Here is a 21,503-nt window from a genome sequence, read left to right as displayed (position 1 = left end):
CATAGTGTTCCTTAAGTAAGTTATAAGTGCAAATATAATGAAACTGAATGTTTATACATTAAAGAATACTATAAAGAGCAGTAAACAGTAATAAATGAAACGAAGTCAATATTTGGTGTGACGATCCTTCGCTTTAAAAAAATAGTAGTCTCAGGTACAATTTGTGCGGTTTTATAAGGAAATTACCTGTAAGTTTTACTGAGCATCTTGCATAACCAGCCACACTTCTTCTGGAGACTTTGACTGTCACATTTGCTTCTTAATTTTGCAGCAAAATCCAGCAGCCTTTGTTACTTTTTTTTTTTTTTTTTTTTGTATGAAAAGTGGTCTCTTATGTAATATGCTGCTTTCTTCATTGACATACAACACTTTTCTGTAACATTTAATTTTCTGCTGGAAAACTAATCCAAAATCCAAAATGTTTTTGTGCTGAATCAATAATGTAGAAGTCACAAAATAAAAATAACAAAGTTAGTACTAAAAAAATAGGGTGCGTAAGACTTTTGCACAGTACTGTATACACACACAAACAGTACATACTGTATGTATGTACACAAAAGTGACCTGTGCATGTGCAAATGTGCCAGGTGTGCCTTATGTGACATGTATGATCTGGTGCTGTGTATGTGTGTGTGCACTTATAGTCACATGCAGAGTAGCTGAAAGGAATCACTGGTCATGAGTTCAGGATTCTGGCTTGGAGAAAGAAGCTCCTCCTTAGTCTCTCAGTCTAGACCGTGTGGTTGCAGAGGCATTTCTCAGACCACAGCCATTAGAACGGTCTGCTCTTGGGTGTGGGGTTATCCTTGCTGCTCTGGAAATCTTTGCTGCTCTGGTCTTGCCCCGCCTGGTCTAGATATCCTGCAGGCTGAGCAGTACTAACCTGGTGATCTGTTCAGCAGACCTAACCAGGGTTTAGCGTTTTGCAGGGTTTTGCGTTTTGTCTCAGCACTGCAGCTTACCTTGGTGTTGGAGGCAGAACTGGTATCAATGAACAGCAGTCTCACATAGTTCCACCTTCCCATGTCAAAATGAGATAGGGTGTTGTGTAGGACATGGGAGATGGTGTCATCTGTGGATCCGTTAGATTGGTGGACTGGTGATCTGTTAGATTGGAAGTGAACTGGATTGGGTCTAATGTTCTGTGTAGAGAGTAGCTGCTGAGGTCTTTGATGAGTCTCTTGAAGCTAGGCATCAACACAGAGGTCAGGGGCACTGGGCAGTAATCATTCAGCTCAGCTGGAGTGGATGACTTGGGCACAGGAATGATAGTGGGTCTCTTGAAGCATGTAGGGACAATGGACTGTGTCAGGGACAGGTTGAAAATAGTGGTGAGCACTGGCGCTAGTTGGCCAATGCAGGTTTTCAGAACACTTCCATGGATTCCGTCTGGGCCCACTGCCTTCCTGCCTATCGCTCACCTTAAAGTCCCCACATGTCAAGTCCTGAGATAGTGAGTGTACAAACCTCCCTGGTGGATGAGCATATTTTTGTTGTATTAGCAGAAATGCTAGTATTACCCGGGATGCTAATATTAGACCCACTAACATTGAAAAGTGCATTGAAATGGTTAAGTTCATCAACCAGGGAGTGGTCAGCACTCACCATGGCATGAGATATGCCGTTATAGTCTGTGATCTGTGATTTCTGTGATTTCACTGTGCGCCTTAGTCTATAGGATGCTCGTCTGGAGCCCAGGATTATATGCAGCGGTCACTCAGTGTGTCCTGCAGCATGATACCAGTGCTTCCTGCAACATCTTTAGTTTATATTCTAGTATGAGAAAAATCGTGGCAGTGTGAGATTTACCAAACCCAAACCCCTGACTTGAAAGTAGCAGTGGTCCTATTATTACGGCAATAGTCTCTCTCAGAATCCACAGAGTATCTCAAGAACTCTCAATATCTCCCCCAAACATTGTTTACCACCTTTTTATACATTCTGATTGTACTTTGAAGTCACTATGTTGTTAATTTAACAGGGAACAAAGGGGAGAAGTCCTATGCTATTTTAAAACAGGATGAGTTAAAACAAACAGTTCTGAATGAACAGAACTTCTAGATGGTGAGATAAGGGGAACAATGAGCAAAGTATAGGATGATCAAAGGAGTCTTGTCTGGGGTGAGACCATAGATCACTCTGGTATGTGTGTGTGTGACCCACATTCCTGATTACATTATTCTGACCAAACCAGTTTCAAATTACTACCACATCTTGTATATCCCTACAAAGTGTTTAATATGAATTATTACAGTCTGCAAATGTAACATTATTATACCATGTTCCAATGGGTTAGTAATTTTTATTTTGATTAATGTATGTATGTAATAATTAATGTATGTCTTTTTCCAGAACTGGACAGCCCTGTTGAGCTGGAGAAGAAACATATCTGCCGCATCATTACTAAAGACTTCCCACAATACTTTGCAGTTGTGTCTCGTATTAAACAGGAGAACGACTACATGGGTCCGGAGGGTGGAATATTAACCAGTGAATCTGTTCCAATGGTGAGGGCTGTCTTTCCTCCTGGAGCACTCACCAAGAAGATACGTGTCGGCTTACAGGTACACATCCAACACTGTGCATATGCATACACCCTGGATGTGATACCAGTCCACCCTACACACTCATTCACATCTTATTCACAGTTTATGGTAGCCATTCCACCTACCGGTACATGGGAGATAATCTGAGTACCTGGAGGAAACCTGTGCTGACATGGGGATATATGCAGAACTAAGTCCTAATTTTTGGACTTAATCTTCTTCTATCCTAAAACTAGTGGCAGAAATAGGCACAGATGAAGGTTAAATGCGTGTATTACTTTTATTATGTGTTGACTTTCATAAGAGAATAATGCTTCAGCCAGGTGCAGAGTGTAAAAGGATAAATCTGGAAACAGGATCTTCACAGCAAATTAATTTTACTTGCAAAGGATCTTCAGGTGGAGAAATACAGGCGTGTGAGTCTGAGTTCTGTTTAGGCTTTGTCCTGCAACTCATCTCCCTTCTTCTGCCTAAGTGCATGAAAGTCTACACAATATATAGCAAGTTTACATAGGTCTTTACATAAAAACTTATGCCACTGCTTAACATACAAAAAAAGCTAACATGTAAACGATAACATACAAAAAAGCTTAAGTAATTATATGATAAAGGGTCTTCACATGACAATGTGCCCCACTTATCTATTTCCTTGCATACATGATACCAACTTATGGTGTGACATATGGTGTAACATATCAGGTCAGAACACCCTGGTACAGAGTACACTCACAAAATAATAATAATCAGCATGAAGAGAATAAGCAGGATTTAAGCATAAAATTCTTTTGATTACAGGAAAATAATGATCAAACATATACAGTACTGTGCAAAAGTCTTAGGCACCCTACTTTTTTAGTACAAACTTTGTTATAAAGTTTTATTTTATGACTTGTACATTATTGATTCAGTACAAAAACATTTTAGATTTCTAAACATTAGTTTTCCAGCACAAAATTAAATGTTACAGAAAAATGTTTGTATATCAGTAAAGAAAGCAGCATATTACATGAGACCACTTTTCAGACAAAAAAAAACCATAATGAAGGCTGCTGGGTTTTGCTGCAAAAATAAGAAGCAAGTATGACAGTCAAAGTCTCCAGAAGAAGTGTGGCTGGTTCTGCAAGATGCTCAGTAAAACTTACAGCTAATTTCTTTATAAAACTGGACAAATTGTACCTGAGACTACTATTTTTTTTTTAAAGCGAAGGATCGTCACACCAAATATTGACTTCATTTCATTTATTACTGTTTACTGCTCTTAGTATTTTTTTTATGTAGAAACATTTAATTTCATTATTTTTGAAGGCATCTTTGCTCTACAGCATTTCTTTGCATTTGCCTAAGACTTTTGCAGAGTACTCTACATTGATTTATGCAAGCTAACATTAAACACCTCTCCACAGTGAAAGAAATTCTAACACTCGATCTGCAAAACACTTACAGTATTATAAAAGCAATAATATGGGGCATACTTTATTCTTCAGTGTACCCAGCATTAGTGTAGGCTATATTGGTCTTTGGCAAGTCAATCAGCTTAGTGACAAAGCACACCATCAGTTTAATGCATATCCAAACCAAGAGGATACCCAACATTAATAGTGCAAAGCAGACCATTCAAGGTTTATGTTTCATTGTCATTGTGTTAGACACAGTGAAATTCTGTTGGTGGCATTCTAAGCCAGTGCCATTTAAAAAGTTACAATTTTCAGGTTATAAAATTACAAATAACAATAAATAGACAATAAGTACAGATATTACAATGTACACTACAAACCAACGCAGTGCAAAGGCAAGGCACAGACAAATATTGGAAATACAAGACAGATACAAGACAAATATTGCCCTTATGGCTGAATATTGCATATTGAAGGATATTGCTCAATTGCCTGGGTTGTTTATTGCAGATGGGGATTAAAAGTTAGCCTGATCATTGTGTTGTTGGCCTGTGTCCTTACTTGAGTTCTGAGTTCAGCTATGAATTGGCCATCAGGAAGAAGTTGTTTTTGAACCTGCTTGGGCTGGGTCCTTGATAATCCTTATCTCTTTAGGCAGTGCTCTGTGTGTTTACTCTATGGTCAGTAGAGTATGGGGGCAGTCATGGCCTAATGGATAGCGAGTCAGACTTGCAACCCAAAGGTCGTGGGTTTGAGTCTCAGGGCCAGCAGGGATTGTAGGTGAGGGGAGTGAATGACCAGCGCATCAATACCACGACTCCCTAACTTTGCCCCCCAAATGTCCAACATGAGCTGTCCCTCTGATGTACTTGTTCCTAATCCTGTCCAACCTTGTCACTCCCAAAGAGAACCTCAACATCTTCAGCTCTGCTACCTCTAGCTCTGACTCCTGTCTCAGTCAGTGACACTGTCTCTAACCCATACAGCATAGCCGGTCTCACCACTGTCTTGTACACCTTCCCCTTGATTCTCGCTGATATTTTTCTATCACACAGAACTTCCGACACCTTTCTCCACCCATTCCAACCTGCCTGCACTCGCTTCTTTACCTCTTTCCCACACTCTCCATTACTCTGGACTGTTGACCACAAGTACTTAAACTCCTGTATCTTCTTCACCTCTTCACCCTGTAATCTTACTGTTCCACTTCCCTCCCTTTCATTCACACACATGTACTCAGTCTTACTACGACTGACTTTCATTCCTCTTCTCTCCAGCGCAAACCTCCACCTCTCCAGGTTTTCCTCCACCTGCTCCCTGCTCTCACTACAGATCACAATGTCATCCGCAAACATCATTGTGTAAGGAGACTCCTGTCTGACCCCTTCTGACAACTGGTCCATCACCATAGCAAACCGGAAGGGGCTCAGAGCCGATCCCTGATGCAGTCCCACCTCCACTTTGAACTCCTCTGTCTGACCTACAGCACACCTTACCACTGTCCTGCTGCCCTCATACATGTCCTGCACCACTCTGACATACTTCTCTGCTACTCCTGACTTCCTCATACAGTACCATAGCTCTTCTCTTGGCACCCTGTCATACGCCTTCTCCAAGTCTACAAACACACAGTGCAACTCCCTCTGACCATCCCTATACTTCTCCATCAAAATTCTCATAGCAAAAAGTGCATCTGTTGTGCTCTTGCAGGGCATGAAGCCATACTGCTGCTCACAAATTTCCACTACCGTCCTTAACCTAGCTTCCACTACTCTTTCCCATAGCTTCATTGTATGGCTCATCAACTTTATCCCCCTATAGTTGCCGCAACTCTGCAAGTCACCCTTATTCTTAAAGATCCGCACTAATACACTACCTCTCCATTCCTCAGGCATCTTCTCACTCTCTAAAACCCTGTTAAACAAACTAGTTAAAAATTCCACTGCTGCCTCTCCTGGACACTTCCAGACCTCCACCGGGATGTCGTCAGGACCAACTCCCTTATGACTTTTCATTCTCTTCAAAGCCTTCCTGACTTCATCCTTTCTAATCTTATCTACTTTCTGTTCCACAGAGTTCACCCCTCCTACTCTTTTTTCCCTCTCATTTTCCTCCTTCATCAGCTCTTCAAAGTACTCCTTCCATCTCCTCTGTACACTCTCCTCACTTGTGAGCACCCTTCCATCTCTATCCTTAATAACTCTAACTTGCTGCACATCCTTCCCATCTCGATCCCTCTGCCTAGCTAACCTGTATAAGTCCTTCTGTCCTCTAGTGTCTAACCTAGTTTACAACTCGTTATATGCCTCCTGCTTGGCCTTAGACACCTCCCTCTTCACTCTGCGGTGTAGCTCCTTGTATTCCTGTCTATTCTCTTCAGTCCTGTCCATGTCCCACTTCTTTTTGGCTAACGTCTTCCTCTGGATACTATCCTGAACTCGCTCATTCCACCACCAAGTCTCTTGTATCTTCTTTCCTCCTTCCAGATGACACACCCAGCACCTTTCTTCCTGTCACCCTGATCACTTCTGCTGTAGTTTCCCAGTCATCTGGCAGCACTACCACCCAGAGCCTGCCTTAACTTCTGTCTAAAGTCCTCACAACATTCCTCCTTTTCCAGCTTCCACCACTTGGTTTTCTTCTCTATCTATATCTTTGACCTTTTCTTCTTACAGACCATCAAAGTCATCCTACACACCATCATCCTATGCTGTCTGGCCACACTCTCTCCCACTACCACTTTTACAGTCACTAATCTCTTTCAGATTGCCTCTTCTACATAGGATGTAGTCTACCTGTGTGCTCCTACCTCCACTCTTGTAAGTCACTCTATGCTCCTCCCTTTTCTAAAAATAAGTGTTAACCACAGCCATGTCCATCCTCTTAGCAAAGTCCACTACCATCTGTCCTTCAAGGTTCCTTTCCTTAACTCCAAACTTGCCCATCACCTCCTCATCACCTGTGTTCCCCTCACCAACATGTCCATTAAAATCTGCTCCTATCACCACTCTCTCACCCGTGGGAATACTCTCCATCACCTCATCTAATTCACTCCAGAATCTCTCTTTCTCCTCTGACTCACAACCTACCTGTGGGGCATAACCACTAACAACATTCAGCATCACCCCTTCAATCTCTAACTTCAGACTCATCACCCTGTCTGACACTCTCTTCACCTCCCGAACATTCCTCCCAAACTCCTCCTTCAAGACCACCCCTACCCCATTTCTCTTACTATCCACACCATAATAAAACAGCTTGAATCCTGCTCCTATACTACGAGCCTTGCTACCCTTCCACCAGGTCTCCTGTACACACAGTATATCCACCTTCCTTCTCGCCATCATATCAGCCAACTCTCTACCTTTCCCTGTCATAGTACCAACATTCAGAGTTCCTATTCTCAGTCCTACACTCTTACCTTTCCTCTTCTCTCTCTGTCTATGCACTCTCCTCCCTCCTCTACTTCTTCAACCAACAGTAGCCCAATTTCCACCAGCGCCCTTTAGGTCACCGGCACCGATGGTGGTCGTTGTTAACCCGGGCCTCGACTGATCCGGTATGGAATTCAGAGTACTGATGATTCCCATGTTTAAACTTGGCAATGTTTTATGCCGGATGCCCTTCCTGATGCAACCCTCTCTATTTATCCGGGTTTGGGACCGGCACAGAAGTCACTGGACTGTGACCCCCCCTGGCTAATTCATTGCACTAATTCAGAGTAATCATGCTCAGCATTGTCTGTAGGTTTCAGGTCAGAGATTTTAGTGGCAATAATGCTTGCAGGTGCTTTCCTCACTGATCAAAGTAGATGTTTCCAAAAATGCTATCCATTTAGCATATCTTGCTGCTGTAAGGGGATGAGCTTGTCCCATTGAAAGGAGAGTTTCATCCACATGTAGACATTTGATCTGAACTTCTTGGTCCATATAAGGAGTATTTGCTGAACCAAAATGAATGTGGCTTGGACGGCTCTTTGACTTGGTCCCCATCCTATGGCTACAGGATCCAGTCATACTGAATAATTTGTGGCTTGTGTTGATCTCACCATTATTGACAGAGCACAATTTTCATGAATTATTTTCTCTCATGCACAAAAAGAGTGAAATGTTTTCTTTGGTCTAGGATTCCCAGGGCTGGAGCTGTTTGTAGGGCTATGCTTCTTCTGTTCAATTAAATGTGTCACTTAGAATAGGTGATAGATTCAGCAACCCATTGTCGATTGAAATTACAGCTGAGACATGTTGTTAGCTTCATCAAATGTTTTCTCAATACTTGATGGTACAGAGTTGATAAGTTGTGTATCCCTTGTGAAGACGAATCCAGATCCATCCCATATTGATGACAACTAACTGTGAAACCAGCCATGATTGACTGTCATTGTCTGCTTTCTTATTTCTGCATTCTCTGGCCCAGTGTCCAGGGTTTTTGCAGTAATGTCAGGTTCTAGCTTTCCTCTGTATCTTTTCTCTTTTCTACGACTGTTTTCCTTCATCTTCACCTCATTACTGGGAAGTGGAGACTTGCATGACTCTGTATTTCTGCTTCCTGTACAGACAGGCAGACTTGATGAAAATTCATTGTGCTCATTCTGAGTTTGAGCAGCTCCTTTTTACTTTGGCGAACAGATTTACTTATGGGTCCATAAAACACTTTTTCAGTCCCTGTGTGTAATTTTCATCAATTTCTGTGAACAGGCTGTTATTTTTTTCCAGGCCACATTACTTTTCACCCCCACCTCATACCAGTGGATTAGTATCTTGTAAAAGTTAACCTTATATTTCCCTTATATTTCCCAAATATCCTTGTGTTTGCAGTATGAAGCTTCTAGGTTGGCCAGTTCCTTCTGCTCTTCAGGTTTTGCCACAGCTGGAGGCACTTGCCTCTCATATCCATATCATAGACTTCTTTAAGCCTCTTAACTCCTTTCAAACACTGACAGCACCTGGTGGCAGGGCTGCCAACAATAGAAGAATTTTGATTCTGGGTCTAGAGGCGTTTATGTGGTGGATGTTTTCTCCTCTCCTTTCTTCAGTGAGTGTCTGGTCAGGACTGGTCGTATATTAATATCTGTAACTCTTTCGTGTTTCTGTTCCAGTTGGGCCACTTTTGCTCTCTTTTCCTTCAGTTGTTCTTTGAGGGATTTCACCATGGATTCAGCTCCTCTTTCTAATGTTTGAGACAGTCCACTTTGTATTTCTGCAATCTAAGTTGAGTCTTGCTCAGAATCACTCACAGGCCTTAGTGCCCTTTAAACTAGTGCTCATTCCCCATACTTTCTACAAATCAGATTTACTCCAAATACCACCATCTTTCTTTTAATGTCAAATGTGTCATATGTCTTAAATTCTACAGCACACTGACACAGTTTACATTTAGACTTTTCATACCTGTCTATGAATTTAGTGGCAATGTCTTTTAGTGGTATCTCTGGTGCCTCAGTGGCTTTTGGCCTACTTGTGGGCTGTGCCTCATTAGCAATAGGCTTTTTCTTACTGTTATTTGACATTTTTACAAGATAAAATAGCTTTCAAAATAACATGATTCAGCCTTTTCACGCAACTCATATCCCTTCCTGTCTGCCTAAGTGCATGAAAGTCTACCCAATATATAGCAAGTTCACATAGGTATTTACGTAAAAACGTAGGTCATTGCATGATAACGTACAGAAAAGCTCAGGTAATTGTATTATACTATTTACATTTATGGCATTTTGGCAGACGCCCTTATCCAGAGCAACTTACATTTATCTCATTTTTTTATACAACTGAGCAGTTGAGGGTTAAGGGCCTTGCTCAAGGGCCCAGCAGTGGCAGCTTGGTAGTGCTGGGGATTGAACTCATATATGACAATTTGGACAAAGTGACATAATTGTAAATATAACCAATACTTGGATGAAAGTTCTTTGCAGTCAAAGACTGCCTGAAGTCTGGAGCACAAGTACTTGGACAAAGTGACATAATTGTACATATAACCAATACTTGGATGAAAATTCTTTGCAGTCAAAGACTGCCTGAAGTCTGGAGCACAAGTACATCACCAAGTTTCCACTGAGTTTCCTACCTGGAGATGCCAGGCCTTGACTGCAGCCACCTTCAGTTGCTGCTTGTTTGTGGGCCTTTCTGCCTTCAGTCTTGTCTTCAATAGGTGAAAAGCATGCTCTATTGGGTTGAGATCAGGCGACTGACTTGGCCAGTGAAGAATATTCCATTTTTTTGCCTTCAAAAAGTCTTGAATTGCCTTTGCAGTATGTTTAGGGTCATTATCCACCTGCACTGTGAAGCAGCGTCCTATCAGTTTTGTAGCATTTGGCTGAATGTGAGCAGAGAGTATAGCCCTATACACCTCAGAATTCATCTTGCTACTTCTGTCAGCAGTCACATCATCAAGAAACACCAGTGAGCCCATTCCATTGGCAGCCATACACACCCATGCCATAACACTGCCTCCACCATGTTTGACACATGATGTGGTATATTTTGGATCATGAGCTGTTCCTTTCTTTCGCCATACTTTTCTCTTCCCATCATTGTGGTACAAGTTAATCTTGGTTTCATCAGTCCAAAGAATCTTATTCCAGAACAAGGGAGTCTTTTTTAGATGTTTTCTGGCAAAAACTAATCTGGCTTTCCTGTTCTTGAATGTTACCAGTGGTTTGCACCTTGTTGTAAACCCTCTGTATTTACAATAATGAAGGTGTCTCTTGATTGTAGATTTTGACAATGATATGCCTACCTTCTCTAGAGTATTCTTGACTTCTGTTGATGCTGTGAAGGGATTTTTCTTCACCAAGGAAAGGCTTCTGCAATCATCCACTTTAGTTGTCTTCTGTGGTCTTCCAGGCCTTTTGGTGCTGCTGAGCTCACCAGTGCATTCCTACTTTTTAAGAATGTACCAAATTGTTGATTTGGCCACTCTTAAAGTTTTTTCTTAAAGAATTATCTTTAAGAACTCTTAAAGAATCTCTCTGATAGGTCTCTTTTGTTTTTTCATCCTAATGAAGGCCTCCTTCACTTGCATTGAGATCTCCTTGGACTTCATATTTGTAGCTCCAGTCGAACAGCTGCCAAATGCCAACTCAATACCTGATATCAACTCCAGACCTTTTATCTGCTTCATTTGTCTTGTAGTAATGAGGGAATGGACTGCACCTGGTCAATTAACTTCTTGTCAGTCAACTGTCCAAATACCTTTGAGCCCCTGAAAATGGAAGTACTTTGCTTAAACCTCTTGAAGTAAAGCTGAAAGTCTACATTTCGATCACATCTTGATTGTTTTATTTCAAATCTGTTGTGCTGGTGTATAAAGGCAAATCACAAAAACTCTGTCATTGTCCAAATACTGCCGGACTTAACTGTATGTAAATATCTGACTCCAAATTATACTGAATTATTTGATTTGATAGCTAGACATGGCAGACTTACATAGCCTTGTCATCACTTTGAAGCTTGGTTGATGGTAGGGATTTTCCTGAGCCATGTCTGTTGGGCATGAAGCAAGTTGTTGGCTTAGATAGATAATATTTGAATAGAATAGCTAGTTATTTAGTTATTTATTAGAATTAACAGGTTAAAAGTTTGACCCTTATTGTTACAGGCAGGGTCTACAACGATCAGCCATAACATTAAAACCACTGACAAGTGATGTGAACAACATTGATTATCTTATTACAATGGCACCTGTCAAGGGGTGTGATGCATTAAGAAGCTAGTGAATAGTCAGTTCTCAAAGTTGATGTGTTGGAAGCAAGAAACGTGCAAGTGTAAGGATCTGAGAAACTTTGACAAGGCCAAATTTTGATGGCTCAGTGCATCTCCAAAACTGCAGGTCTTATGGGTGTTCCTGGTATGCAGTACGCAGTACGCAGTACCTACCAAAAGTGGTCCATAGAAGGACAACTGGTGAACTGCTGACAGGGTCATGGGTCACTGATGCACGTGAGGAGCGAAGGCTAGCCCATCTGGTCTGATCCCACAGAAGAGCTACTAAAATGCTGAAAAAGTTAATGCTGGCTATGATAGAAAGGTGTCAGAACAGAAAGTGCATCACAGCTTGCTGTGTATGGGGCTGTGTAGCTGCAGACCGATCAGAGTGCCCATGCTGACCCGGTCCACTGCCAAAAGCACCTACAATGGGCACATGAGCATCAGAACCAGACCATGGAGCAATGGAAGAAGGTTTCCTGGTCTGATGAATTGCATTTTCTTTTACATCATGTGGATGGCCGGGTGCATGTGTGTAGCTTTCCTGGGGAAGAAATGGCACCAGGATGCACTATGGGAAGAAGGCAAGCCGGTGGAGGCAGTGTAATGCTCTGGGTAATGTTCTGCTGGGAAAACCTGGGTTCTGTCATTCATGTGGATGTTACTTTGACACGTACCACCTACCTAAACTTTGTTGCAGACTAGGTACACCTTCATGATTCTGTTTGATTAAGTAATTTCATTAAATTCTGGGGTCTTCCAGGAACAAGTGTATTTATATTGAGATCACGTGACACTTTAATTCTACAAAGGTAGACACCAAATTTTTGCCAGTGGGGGCATGGTCAACACTGTTGTCGATGGAGGGAGGAGTTTTGGGGAAGGAGTGTTTAATTTAATGAATGAATGTTTGGTGAAAACACTGTGCTGAAAGCATGGAGAAAAAGCGCAAATTAATACAGTACTGCTGTTTGTCAGGCCTGCTATCTGTACCCCGAATTCCCTTACACCCACCAGGGTATCACACGGTTATTTTGTGTAGATTCATGATGCATAATCCCAATAAAATCCAATTCTGTTCCAGCACTGTAACACATACTATAATGTTAAAGTTCAATAGAGGCAAAAAAATAGAGGCAAGTAGTGAGAGTGACGGCCTCCGTCAAGTCAAGACAAGAATCATAAAACTAGCAAAACTTGAACTGTGAGCAGAACCAGAACATAACATACAGACAACAGGCTAACAAAACAGCAGATGCCTAGCAACTAAGGAGATAGACCACAAAACGTATATAGGGGCACTAATTAAGGGAAAATAAAATAAAACAGGGAGTGCATAGGGAGGCATGTGACAGGGTCATGTGATTTGCTGAGGCTGTAGGGAGGTGTAGTTCTTCACCATTACTGGTACTTGTCATGGATTTGAGAGGGAGGCAGATGCAAGTGCATCTATATGTTTATTTACAGTGAAACAAAAGCAACACAAAGACTATGAAACATGAACGAGGCAAGACAATAACATGAACATGGTACAAATAAGAGTGACAAGGACTAAAGTTCCACAAGGAGTGCTATACAATGTGTGACTTAAATACTCGTGTTAATTAGACAAGAAAATGATACAGGTCTTATGAGCAGTGACTGTTGTGGACCCAAAAGTTAAATGGGTTTTATTGAAAGATAAATGAAGGTAGAGAGTGTGGGGGACTGATGAGGAAGCATGGCGTAGTGTTTCTGTAAAGGCCAAGACTAGAACTACAGTCAGTAGCATGAGAGTCAGACACTCTGTCCGTGAGCCAGGGGGGAGGTGAAGCATGGCTGAGAGTTGTAGAGTGCAAGCACAGCTCAGTGTTACTGTCAAGACTGGGGCTCAAACTCAAATCAGCAGCATGGGAGTCAGACACTCAGGCTGTGAGCCACAGAGGCAGCAAAGCAAGGCTGGGCATAGCTGAGTGCAGCTAGGCAGGGCAAGAAGTGAAGCTGAAGCACAGGAGATACAAGATTATACGAAAGGCAAAGCTCGAGGAAGCAAAAGGCAAAGCAAAAACACAAGCAGGCCTTAGTGTCAATACCACACAGGTAGACTGAATGATCTGTTGATGAGTGACTGGAGAACTGGAGTTTTTAAGTGCTTCATGCTGATGAGGTGGTGCTCGAGTCCTGTCCTCCGGTCCGTATCCTTCCCAGTCAAGTAGTCAATTGCAGGCCCCATCCGGGGCACATCTAGCAGCCGCCTGAGTGAGTTTTCATGGATCTAGGGGTTTTCATGGACATAGGGGTTGATGATGTTCTCAATTACAGCAGGACCCAGGTAGTGAGGGGAGTTTCTTTGAATCAATCTTTAATGGAATATCTTTAGAAGAAAGCCAAACATTCGGACCAGGTTGGTAATTATGTGTTGGGGTCCAGTGGCGGTCAACAAGGCAGTGGTTGCAGTCAGCTGAACAGAGCAGGGCAGAGCGAGCATCCCTCCAAATCTTGCAGCAGCAACGGTTGTGAGCTTGGACAGAGGGAACAATGATTTTGTTCTCCTGGACAGGAAACAGTGGAGGCAGATAACCCAGAGAACACTCAAAAGGGGACATGCCGGTAGCTGCACTGGACAGGGAGTTGTGAGCGTAGTTGTGAGTTGTTCAGCAGTCTCATGGGCTGAGAGAAGTTTGGGGAGAGCCACAAAATGCACTGCCTTGGAGAAGCGCAATAGTGAGGATTGTGGTGTTATCTTGGGGGGCAGTCTGGTAACAAAGTCGAGTGCAATGTGTGACCAGGGGCAACTGGGAACAGGCAGGGGATGAAGCAGACCAGCAGGTGGATGGTGAGAGGCTTTCCCATGGGCACATACCAAGCAGGCAGAGACAAAGTCTCTGTTCACTGATGGAGACTTGAGTGCAAAACCGTTCGTGATAATTGCAGTCCTAAAGCTATGACAGCAATTGTAGTCCTAAGCCATCATAGCATAACTGTTGACATGAATTGTGGTCCAAAGCCATCTTCATGGTTTTTAAGTGGTACCATCCTCAGTAATCTCAATGATCTTTGGGCTGTCCATGTGGGGCCATCGTCAGCAGCAGCAAGTGATTTCCAATTGATGAGAACTCCAACCAGAAGTAGGGCATCAGGATGGATCAGGCAGATCCGGAGACTACTATCTCAGGAGTGGGAGAGAGGGGGAGAGACAGGGAGAGAGAATCAGAGATTATTAGAGAGAGAGGGAGAGATTATTATGAATGGTTGTTCAGCCCCCTTGAGTCAGTGTCCCCCATTCTTCCAGAGCTAACTTGACAGCTAACAACTCACAGTTCCCCATGTCATAGTTGCACAAGGCACAAGGATGGAGTCTTTGGTCCAGAGCTAAATGTTGGGACAGAACAGCTCCAACACCTGAGTCTGAAGCATCCACTTCGACAATGAACTGACAAGAGGGATCTGGCTGGATCAACATAGGGGCTGAGGTGAAGTGAGCTTGGTGAAAGCATTATCTGCTTTGGGGTCCAAACAAAAGGAGTGGAGGAAGATGTGATTCTGGTGAGATGTGCTGCCACACTAATGTAATCCCTGATGAAATGGTGATAGGAATTAGCAAAGCCCAGAAAATGTTGTAACTGTTTAAGGCTGGTTGGTTTGGGCCACTGCCCAGATCTTTTCAGGGTTGGTCTTCACCTGCCTGCTCTCAATTATGTAGCCCAGGAAGCTGACAGAGTTGACACGAAACTTGCACTTCTTTGCTTTTATGAACAGTCAGTTCTCAAGCAGTCTTCGACGAACATGATGGATGTAGATGGTGTGTTCAGACAAACAGCTTGAGAAGGTCTCTGAGGACGTCATTTACGAGAGCATGGACTACAGCTGGGGCTTTTTTGGGGCCAAAGGGCATGACCAATTAATCGTGGCCAAGAGGTGTGACCAAGTAAAAGTGGCCAAGAGGTGTGTTAAAGACTGTTTTCCACTCATCTTCCTCTCTAATTCTGACCAAGTGGTAAGCATTTCTCAGGTCCAACTTGTTGAAGATTGTAGCCCTCTAAAGAGGTTTGAAGGCTGAGAGATACAGAGTATTTATTCTTAATGGTTATGTTGTTTAAGCCATAGAAATAAATGGAGGGATGAAGGGTGTGGTCTGTCTTGCCACGAAGAAGAAGCCAGCACCAAGGGGGAAGAAGATGGCCAGATTATTCCAGCAGAGAAGGAGTCATTAATGTATTTCTGCATGGCCTCTCTCTTAGGATGGGACAGATTGTACAACCTACAGTATGGCAGGGGGTCTCCAGGAAACAGAGGGTCCATTCTTTGCCGAAGACCTCACCCAGATCATGGCAACCAGGAATGTCCCAGCACCAAGGGAGAAAAAGGAAAGGAGATTAGGTTTAGCTGGATGTATGCATGATGATTAGCAAAGAGACCCAGGAGTATTGGAGCGGTGCGGTGAGTAATACAAGCCAGAAATTTTATATCCAGAGCATTCACAGTGATGTGTGGTTCCAAAAGTTCAACAGGAATACAGGCCAGGGAACCTAGCTTGACATCTAGGAAACTATCATCAGCGCCAGAGTTGACCAGAGCAAGGGACTGCTGAATTTGTGAATTTGTGAAGGGAACACAGGGTGGCTTGAATTTGCATGTAGAGAAGAGGCACTGAAGAGGAGGTAGTTTGGCTCACCAGTAACCCCTCATCTACTGATGAGCCCCCTCTTTTGGCCGAAGCAGGCAAGTGGCAAGAAGCTGACTACAGTAAATACACTCACCTGCTTTCTCCTGTGATGTTCTGCTGGGGTAAGCCGGGCCCAAAACAATTGCATGGGCTCTTCTCTGGAAAGAATGAGGTTGGATGAGGCTTGAAGAATGGGTGGCTGTCCGATGGCCATAATAGCAGGGGTCGAAGAAGAAAGACAGAAAGTAGGAGAGGATTGCAAGCAGCTGGATCTCTCCCTGGTTTGAGACACAGTTCAAACAGCATGCTATCCTTAGCTGATCCAGCCAGAGACATGACATCCTCCACTGAGCAGTGAGGTGGAGTGCTTCTCCTCTGCATAGCTAAGGGGTGGCACGACATCCAAGAAGAGGCTGTGATTGGAGCCCAAGGCAAAGCCAGAGGGGGGAGCAACATCCACTGCAGAGTCAGAGGGGGGAGCAAGGTTCTCCGTGGAGCCTGGGGGGAGCAACGTTCTCCATGAGGCAAGGGGGAGCAATGTCCTCTGTGGAGCAAGAAGGGGGTGACATCCTTCATGGAGCAAGAGGGAGGAGTGACATACAACCACCTCAGCAGAGCACAGACACAGGGTGATGTCCTCTGTGGAGCAGAGTGATGTACGAAGCGGTGCAAGGAGGGTGGCAGCCGGGTGGTGTAGTGGCAAAGCTGTGAGCCATAATGGCATCCTCTGTAGGGCAGAGGGATAGAGGAACGTTCTCAGCCAAGCAACAAGACAGACAAATGACCTCAGTGGGCCAAGGATGGTGGGATATAGTGGGCCAGGCTCAGTGGGCCTGGTGGGTTGTTGTTTTGCTGTGTTCTACCTACATTTAGAACTCTGGTGGCCATGTTTGGTCCCGATTCTCCACAAGAAAGCAATTCTAGAATTTAATCATTGATAAAAAGGTTGGGTGATCTACCTAGGTCACTGGATAGGGGTAATTGAAAGTACTGGATTGTGTGATTGCTCTCTTGAAGAAGGTAATGAAAGTGAGACTTAATAAGTCTCAGAGGGGGGAAATATATAGAAATATTGTAACCATAAAATATTAACCACAAAATGTGTACTCAGATTTGACAATATTTAATCCTCAAGGTTGTAGATGTATGGAACCAGTATAGTGCACAAAGTGACACGGAGGCCTGAAAGTGATCTATATAACCTTACATAGGCATCGGTATCCTAGGCCTGAAAGTGAACTCTATGACCTTACATAGGCATTGGTATCCTGCTAAGTGGGGAGACCAGAAACAAGCTGTAAATTTAAGTGAGTAAGGCTTCCTTAAACAATAACATAAGCATATATGGGGATGTTGGGTCTTGTGAAAAACAGGATGTGGAAGTTTTTTTTCATGTAAATGAAAAATGCCCTTCTGAAGAGTTCGGTAGCTTTTCTCTGCAGAGAACTCCTCAGCTTAATGCTTAATTCTTGAAAGAATAAAGTCTATTGGCCTCAACATCCCTGCTCTCTGGAGTGATCTTTGATCTTCATTACTTGCTATGACATTGCTCCCACATCAGGTGGTACTTCTCTAGGAGAGCATGCTGTGATTCCAAGAATCCTGCTGCATCCATGGTTAGGTCAATCTTTCTGTCATGGATTTGAGACGGAGGCGGATGCGAGTGGAGATACGCATTTATTTACGGTGAAACAAAAGCAACACAAAGACTATGAACCATGAACAAGGCAAGACAATAACATGAACATGGTAAAAATAAGGGTGACAACGACTAAAGATCGACAGGGAGTGCTATACAATGTGTGACTTAAATACTCTTACTAATTAGACAACAGTGTGATATAGGTGCTCGTGGTGATGTTACATGGTGCATGTGACGTGAAATAGCTTGTGCGTGATGTAGTCTGTTGCCGTATTGGCGCTACCGTGACAGTACTACCATGACATACCAGGAACACCTCATAAGACCTGCCATTTTGGAGATGCTTTGAGTCATCAAAGTTTGGCCTTTGTCAAAGTCGGTCAGATCCTTACGCTTGCCCATTTTTCCTGCTTCCAACATATCAACATCAAGACCTGACTGTTCACTTGCTGCCTAATATATCCCACACCTTGAGAGGTGCCATTGTAACAAGATAATCAATGTTATTCACTTCATCTATGAGTGGTTTTAATGTTATGGTTTTAATGTTATGACTGATTAGTGTAACATAAGGGTTCAAGTCAAACACTTCTTCTAATCTGTTACACCATATATCAGTATATTGTTGCCCTGAATCATACAGGAATGTGCCCACACAAATGAATACTTAAATTCTATTAGGTTAGCAAACATACTCATCTTTCTCTTTTGCTCCACAGGCTCAGCCAGTGCCAGAGGAAATTGTGTGCAGTGTGATTGATAACCGAGCTTCATTCAGCCCCATTGTAACTGTAGAACCCAGGAGGAGGAAGTTTCATAAGCCCATTATCATGACAATTCCTGTCCCACCAAGCACTAAAGAGGTCACAGCTAAAGGGCGTAAAGGAGAGCCTGTTCCCTGCTTGAGACTGCTCTGCAGCATCACAGGTACCTAGAGAGAGAAGAGGCACTTGGTACTGAGAGTTAATTAAATGAGTATATTTTAAAATATGATTGAGATTCTGTATAAAACTTTTGAAACAGGAAGGGATAGTGTTGACGGGCTTGACTGATTACTACAACAGGCAGTAGTGTTTGAGATATGCTACAACTTCACAAAATAGCTACAGTGCATTGCATACACATTCAAACCCCTTGAACTTTTCCACATTTTGCAGTGATATAGCCTAGGTCTGAAATGGTCTTAATTGAGATTATATGTTATGAATCTACACAAAATAGCCCATAATATTGAAGTGGGGTAAAATCAATATAGTTTGCAAATAGTTGCAAATAAAAAATGTAAAAATTGTAATTGCATAAGTATTCATAGCCACTGATTTGAAACCCCTGAACTGGTTCTGGTGCAGACAGTTCCCATCAGAAGCCACATGTCCACCTGTGTGTAATTATCATGTCATGTTATACCATTATAAATATACCTGTTTCTGGAAGGTCCCAGAGTTTGTTAGAGAACATACCTAAGCAAATAATATCATGAAGGCCATGGAGCTATCAAAACAAGACTGGGTCAAAGTTCTGGTAAACTGAAAGAATATAGCACATCTAGAACAAAAATTCCCTGGTCACTTGAAACTAAACTTTAACTTTTTTGCCTTAGAACAAAGTTTGACTGAAGCCTAAACTGCTCATCACCATCCCCACAGAGAAACATGGTGGTGGAAGCATCATGTTGTAGGGATACTTTCCACAGCAGGGATTAGTATACTGATCATGGTTGAGGACAAAATGAAGCCAAATACAGGGCAATCCTAGAACAAAATCTGTTCCAGTCTGCAAGAGACTTGCGTCTGGGGCAGAGGTTTACCTTTCAACAGGACAATGACTTTAAGCATACTGCCACACATACATATGGAGTGGTTCAAAACTGTGAATTCTTGAAACCATGAATATGGTACAATGGCCAAACCCCAGGCCTCAATCTGACTAAGAATCTTTGACAAGACTTGAAAATCGCTGTTCAGTATCATCGCTGTGTGTGTGTGTGTTGGGGGGTTGGTTAGATGAATATTTATGGAAGCAAATTTTTAAGTACATTTTGTATCACAATAAAATTATTTTGCACCTTCACATATTAACCTGACAATTAAATCCATTTGACAAGTCTGTAACACTGTAATTCACAAATATATTTTGTTAATGTGAATACATTTTGCAAAGCACTAAATATGCAGCCAGTGTAGGATGAAAAATTTTGTGGACTCAAGTCTGGTCCATGTTGTTATGCAGGTTTGGAACTGTCATGGGTTTTTTGGAGTAGGCCTCATACATGATTGACAGATTTTGGTGGGGGAATGAGAGCACACACACACACACACACACACACACACAAAATAAATGTTAAAAAAAAAACTTCAGCCATCTTTGTCACTGGTTGTGAAAGAGAATTACACTGACTACTTCTGTTTGCTGCTAAATGCTACTGTAGAGTAGTACCTGGCAGTAGTCTACTACATGCCTGAATACTGTATGAATAATCATGTTTTTTTCCACCATGATAAACTGTAAAATAAATTTTTTTTGGATATCCAGGCATATGACAAGACATGCATAAAATAATGTCACAAATTTTGATTCCATGAATGTGTGTGAGATTGTGTTTTATGATATCCTGTGAGTATGTTTTTGGTTATAAAATTACTTTGTGTGTGCATGTAGGTGGCACTTCTCCAGCCCAGTGGGAGGATATCACTGGCACTACCCCACTCTCCTTTGTCACTGACTGTGTCTCATTTACCACAAATGTTTCAGCCAGGTAATACACAGAGAAACTCAATTCCACAATTATTGGTGCTTTTTTTTTTAACACTAGTATTTTCTATCTTGTGCAAATTTATTGAAGACTTTAAAGATAATTTATATTTGTTTATTTATACCAAAAATTTGTACATCTGGATTCAGACCTCAGACGTACCTATGGACTTAACCACTACTCAGACAACTGTGCGGGATTTGCGCACATGTGCCAAAGTCTGCCTAAAATAGAGGTCTCAATTATGCATGATTCTGACCTTGGACCTAAGCCCCTTTTTTCTTGTGTGATATCTGCTCAAGTGAAGAGCAGTGTTAAGTCCAGCACGACTGACTGACAGATATACTATCACCCCTTTAAAGTTCCCAAAAAAAGTTTTTTTTGTTTTGTTTTGTTTTTTTTTTAAGGACTTTGGAGGAGACAGTATCATAATCGGAGAAATTGCTTGTCTCACAGAATTTTTTAATGGATAAAATTATGAACATAAACATTTACATGAACATTTACTTAAAGTGAGCAGTATAGCAGGTGAATGCTTCTTATCCTTCAAATCAAATGCACATTTTCTTTACAGGTGAGCACACAAAATTAACAAAAATAAGACATTTTATTAATTCAACAATTCAAGTGATACAGTTTTTGTAATTTTGCCTCTGTACACCATCACAGTGGATTCGAAATGAAGCAATAAAGATGTGACTGAAGTGTAGGCTTTCAGCTTTAATTCAAGGCATTTAACAAAAATATTGCATTAACCGTTTAGGAACTACAGCCATTTTTTTAATATAGTTCCACCACTTTCACAGGCTCAAAAGTAATTT

General features: G+C 42.2%; 1 protein-coding gene across 10 annotated transcripts in view; it reads left to right on the top strand.

Annotated features, from left to right (window-relative positions):
* Positions 1-21,503, top strand: part of LOC113534106 (ankyrin-3-like) — a 198,734-nt gene that overhangs the window by 60,553 nt on the left and 116,678 nt on the right. For all 10 annotated transcript variants that reach the window (XM_053237301.1, XM_053237298.1, XM_053237296.1 and 7 more), the window contains 3 exons: positions 2,353-2,564; positions 18,650-18,857; positions 20,589-20,685. In XM_053237301.1, coding sequence (XP_053093276.1) covers positions 2,353-2,564; positions 18,650-18,857; positions 20,589-20,685 — 517 coding nt within the window. The remainder of the gene's footprint in view (positions 1-2,352; positions 2,565-18,649; positions 18,858-20,588; positions 20,686-21,503) is intronic.

Source organism: Pangasianodon hypophthalmus, chromosome 10, assembly GCF_027358585.1.
Source record: "Pangasianodon hypophthalmus isolate fPanHyp1 chromosome 10, fPanHyp1.pri, whole genome shotgun sequence".
Lineage (NCBI taxonomy): Eukaryota > Metazoa > Chordata > Actinopteri > Siluriformes > Pangasiidae > Pangasianodon > Pangasianodon hypophthalmus.
Note: the sequence above shows the minus strand (reverse complement) of the source record. Positions and strands in the feature narration are given on the sequence as shown.